Raw genomic sequence first — 5,488 nt, forward strand, 5'->3', positions numbered from 1 at the left:
CCAGGGTCAACCCACCACAGTCCTTTTTGGCGCCCAACGTGGGGCACAACAACGGCAGTTTTGCATTAAGCGTTCTATAGCTAGTTATTAAGTGGCAAGCTCCTGTGCAGGTCACGGAGCTTGTTGGCTGCTTGCTTATCTCTATCTTGCTGAGTTTGGGAACATGGTAATGCAAATAATGGCTGTGTGCTTTGCCCTGGCACTGATGGCTTTGCGGTGCTGCGGGAGCTATCGTGTGGGCAGAGTGAAGGAACGCGGGAACATGCTAATACAAATAATGTCTATGTGCTTTGTCCTGGCACTGATGGCTTTGCTGTGTTGTGGGAGCTATCTTGTGGAGGAGATGAGGGAACACATCTCCCTCTCCCTACCAGGCATTGATGTGAATGGTTTTATTATGCAGGCTCCCGAGGTCCTTGTTCACCCTTATGTAAGCTGTTTAATACTAATAATTAATACTGGTGGCATATTATGGGTATTGTGGATTCTGGTCTCGTCCTGGTATAAGAGAAGGCAAGTTTTAGGTGAGGCAATACTTAAATGTGCCTTCAAGCGACAGGTCCCTGGGTGGCAGGGTATATGGAAGGATTTGGGCAGATTCCTAGGACGGTTATCACCTCCCATAATCTGGGATTTTACATCTGAACAGGCAAGTAACCCTGGCAAACTGACGCGCCACCTGATAGAAGGGTGCCTTGCCTATCCCAATGAAAACCAGCAGCTTCTTGCACTGTACTGGGGCCTGGCCTATGCCTACCGAGCCATAGTTCAACACTCTCAGAGGACCATGGTTGAGGCAGGGACCCAGACTGCATCTGAGGACACCATGCTCGAGATAGGGACCCAAACAACAACAACAACTACAGTAATTGCCCCAATAGTGAAAAGGAAACAGTGGACAAGGAGATCAACAGGTCCATACCATCGATTAGTGAGGGAAGAAGAAGAAGAGGAAAGGCTTGATCTAGAAGCTGGTCCTTCGATAAAGAAATTGGAGGAAGGAGTGAGGGAACTTAAACAGGAAGCGGAAACTACCCGGTCCCTGACGTCCTCAGAACTTCTGGACTTGCGGAAAGATTACAGCTGCCAGCCAGGTGAGTGGATTGCTGCCTGGCTGCTCCGATGCTGGGATAACGGGGCTGATAGTCAGCAGCTGGAAGGCAAGGAAGCCCAACAGCTGGGATCCCTCACTAGAAACCGGGGAATTGAAAGAGGAATTGGAAAAGAGGCAGCAGTTTGCAGTCTCTGGAGCCGGCTCCTCTCAAGTGTGAGGGCAAGATATCCATTCAAGGAAGATCTTGTGAATTCCTCAGAAAAGTGGACTACTGCAGATGAAGGCATCCAGTACCTGAGAGAGTTAGCAGTGGTGGAAGTCATCTACAGTGATCTAGATGATGAGGAAGTCTCCAAAGATCCAGAGGATGTCCTGTGCACACGGGCCATGTGGCGAAAGGTGATTCAAGGTGCCCCAGCATCGTATTCTAACAGCTTGGCAGCAATGTATTGTCCAGATATGGAAACACCAACTGTGGAGAAAGTGTCGTCTTGGCTCCAAAACTTTGAGGAAAATCTCTGTGTTTCCTCATCCCTACAGGACAGTGCCTTGGCTGTTAGGGATGCTCCAGGAAATCAGTCCTCTCCTGCCCCAGTCAGAGGGAAAGGGAGCCCAAGGCGTATGCCACGTGGTACACTCTGGTTCTTCCTGCGTGACCAAGGGGAGGACATGAGGAAGTGGGATGGTGAACCCACCTTTAAGCTGGAAGCCCGCGTACGTGAACTGAGAGGGAAGACAGCTGTTAAGAAGGGGTCACCCAAGAAGAAGGCTGTCAGTGTCATTGCTGTAGAGGCCCAAGAAAGCAATCAGCGATCCTCCAGGCATAGAAGAACTGAAACCACCTCCCTCAATTCTGGTGAGGGGACTTCTGGTCTGGCACCGCAAGGGTCAGACAGTGAATACTCTGATGAGGAACAGCAATAGAGGGTCCCTGCCTTCGGCCAGGAGGAGGAAAGGGATGACCGGATATACTGGACTGTGTGGATTCGATGGCCTGGCACATCAGACCCACAGAAGTATAAGGCTTTGGTAGACACTGGTGCACAGTGTACACTGATGCCATCAGGATACAGGGGCACGGAACCCATCTGGATCTCTGGAGTGACAGGGGGATGCCAAGAATTGACTATACTGGAGGCTGAAGTGAGCTTGACAGGGGACAAGTGGGAAAAGCACCCCATTGTGACCGGCCCAGAGGCCCCTTGTATCCTTGGCATAGACTACCTCAAGAGAGGGTACTTCAAGGACCCAAAGGGGTACCGATGGGCTTTTGGTGTAGCCACTGTAAATGCAGAGAAGATCAAACAGCTATCTACTCTGCCTGGCCTCTCGGAAGATCCCTTCATTGTGGGATTGTTGCAAGTTGAAGAACAACAGGTGCCAATCGCTACCAGGACGGTGCACCGTCGGCAATATCGGACAAACCGAGACTCCCTGGCTCCCATCCATGAGCTGATTCATCAACTAGAGAGCCAAGGAGTCATCAGCAAGACTCATTCTCCTTTTAATAGTCCTATATGGCCAGTGCAAAAGTCTGATGGAGGGTGGAGGTTAACAGTAGATTATCGTGGCCTGAATGAAGTGACACCGCCACTGAGTGCTGCTGTACCAGACATGTTAGAGCTCCAATATGAACTGGCATCAAAGGCAGCCACGTGGTATGATAAAATTGATATTGCCAATGGGTTTTTCTCCATTCCTTTGGCAGCAGAGTGCAGGCCACAGTTTGCTTTCACGTGGAGAGGTGTCCAATACACCTGGAATCGACTGCCCCAGGGGTGGAAGCACAGCCCTACCATTTGTCATGGACTAATCCAAATGGCACTGGAACAAGGCGATGCCCCTGAACATTTACAATACATAGATGACATCATCGTGTGGGGCAACGAGGCAGAAGAAGTGTTTGAGAAGGGAAAAAGAATAATTCAGATTCTTCTGAAAGCTGGTTTCGCCATAAAGAAAAGCAAGGTCAAGGGACCTGCACAGGAGATTCAGTTCTTGGGAATAAAATGGCAGGATGGACGCCGTCATGTCCCTATGGATGTGGTTAACAAGATAGCAACTATGTCTCCACCAGCTAACAAGAAAGAAACACAAGCTTTCCTAGGCCTTGTGGGGTTCTGGAGAATGCATATTCCAGGTTATAGTCAGCTTGTGAGCCCTCTCTATCGAGTAACACGGAAAAAGAACTATTTTGAATGGGGCCCTGAACAACAACAAGCCTTTGAGCATATCAGACAGGAAATAGCTCGTGCAGTAGCTCTTGGGCCTGTCCGGACAGGACCAGATGTACAAAATGTACTCTACACTGCAGCTGGGGAGCATGGTCTCACCTGGAGCCTGTGGCAGAAAACACCAGGAGAAACCCAAGGTCGACCATTAGGGTTTTGGAGCCGGGGGTACCGAGGATCAGAAGCCCACTACACCCCGACTGAAAAAGAGATACTAGCAGCATATGAGGGGGTTCGAGCCGCTTCAGAAGTTGTTGGTACAGAAGCATATCTCCTCTTGGCACCACGATTGCCCGTGCTACACTGGATGTTCAAAGGAAACATCCCCTCTACACATCATGCAACCAGCGCTACATGGAGTAAGTGGATAGCATTGATCACGCAACGGGCTCGACTGGGGAAATCTAACCGCCCAGGAATTCTGGAAGAGATCATGGACTGGCCAGAAGGCAGAGATTTTGGAGCATCACCTGAGGAGGTGGCTCGTGCCCAAGAGGCACCACCATATAATGAGTTATCAGAAGACGAAAGGTGTTATGCTTTGTTTACTGATGGATCCTGTCGTGTGGTAGGGAACCATCGGAAGTGGAAAGCTGCTGTGTGGAGTCCCACACGACAAGTCGTTGAGGCCACTGAAGGAGAAGGTGAGTCAAGTCAGTTTGCAGAAGTGAAAGCCATCCAACTAGCCCTAGACATTGCTGAACGAGAAAAGTGGCCGGTACTCTACCTCTATACCGACTCCTGGATGGTGGCTAATGCCCTATGGGGGTGGCTACAGCAGTGGAAGAAGACCAATTGGCAACGCAGGGGTAAACCCATCTGGGCAGCAGCATTGTGGCAGGACATTGCTGCCCGTGTAGAACACATGACTCTAAAGGTACGTCATGTAGATGCTCACATGCCCAAAAGCCGTGCCACTGAAGAACATCGAAATAATGAACAGGTAGACAAGGCTGCCAAAATAGAAATAGCTCAGGTGGACCTGGACTGGGAGCGTAAGGGTGAGCTATTTGTAGCTCGATGGGCCCATGAGACAACGGGACATCTAGGGAGAGATGCAACGTATAGGTGGGCTCGTGATCGAGGGGTGGACCTGACCATGGAGGCCATCACACAGGTCACTCATGAATGTGAAACATGTGCTGCAATCAAACGAGCCACCAGAGTAAAGTCTCCCTGGAACAGAGGGCGGTGGCTGGGTTTTTGATATGGCGAGGCCTGGCAAATTGACTACATTGGACCACTGCCGCGAACACGCCAAGGCAAGCGCTACATACTCACCATGGTGGAAGCAACTACTGGTTGGCTAGAAACATACCCTGTAAACCATGCCACTGCCCGAAACACCATCTTAGGCCTCGAAAGGCAAATTTTATGGTGACACGGTACCCCAGAAAGAATTGAATCAGACAATGGGACTCATTTCCGAAATAACGTCATAAGCTCCTGGGCAAAGAAACACGGCATTGAGTGGGTGTACCACATACCCTATCACCCGCAAGCATCTGGAAAAATTGAGAGATATAATGGACTGTTGAAGACTATGTTGAGAGCGCTAGGCAATGGGACATGGAAGCATTGGGATACAAATTTAGCAGAAGCCACTTGGCTAGTTAACACCAGAGGATCTGCTAACCATCCTGGTCCTGCCCAAACAAAACCCCTACACACTGTGGGAGGAGATAAGGTCCCCGTAGTGCACATGGGGAAGTGGCTGAGTAAGGCAGCGTGGATTGCACCTCCCATGGGAAAAGGCAAACCCATTCATGGGATTGTCTTTTCTCAGGGACCTGGGTGTACTTGGTGGGTAATGCAGAAGGATGGGGAGACCCAGTGTGTGCCTCAAGGACATTTAACCTTGGGGGAAAAATAATCTGTGATGTGAGTTGTATGTTGTAGGAAGTAATGTAGCAGGAATGACCTGAACTGCAGAGGAGTGAACTTCGCAAGGAACCAGACAAGTGCATCGGTGACCCAAACCAAGCTGGTGTTGGTGCCCAGCAATCGAACATACTGCTTCTCCTGTCCTGACCACTCATCTTGATGGATGGGGCCCAAGTCATAACCTGTGTGTGAACATCAGGAAGAGTGGAAGAAGCCCATGGAATATCTATCTCTTAAAGGACAGGGGATAGTAATTAATAAGAATGTATAAATCCGTACGTTGGGTATAAAAGTGGTTTAAGTATGTAGTCTCAGTTGT

At 49.8% G+C, this 5,488-nt stretch overlaps 1 protein-coding gene across 1 annotated transcript; it reads left to right on the plus strand.

Annotated features, from left to right (window-relative positions):
* The first annotated feature begins 2,110 nt into the window (after positions 1–2,110).
* On the plus strand, positions 2,111–4,986 carry LOC104828670. The gene has a single exon (XM_010562525.1). The coding sequence runs from the start codon at positions 2,111–2,113 to the stop codon at positions 4,490–4,492; it is 2,382 nt and encodes a 793-aa protein (XP_010560827.1). The 3' UTR covers positions 4,493–4,986.
* The last annotated feature ends 502 nt before the right edge of the window (positions 4,987–5,488 follow it).

The sequence above is a fragment of the Haliaeetus leucocephalus genome, unplaced genomic scaffold (genome assembly GCF_000737465.1).
Source record: "Haliaeetus leucocephalus isolate CR32 unplaced genomic scaffold, Haliaeetus_leucocephalus-4.0 Scaffold0, whole genome shotgun sequence".
Classification (NCBI taxonomy): domain Eukaryota; kingdom Metazoa; phylum Chordata; class Aves; order Accipitriformes; family Accipitridae; genus Haliaeetus; species Haliaeetus leucocephalus.

Excerpts from the sequence above, each read along its gene's own strand:
- LOC104828670 (XM_010562525.1), top strand. The coding sequence starts at position 2,111 with ATGCCATCAGGATACAGGGGCACGGAACCCATCTGGATCTCTGGAGTG.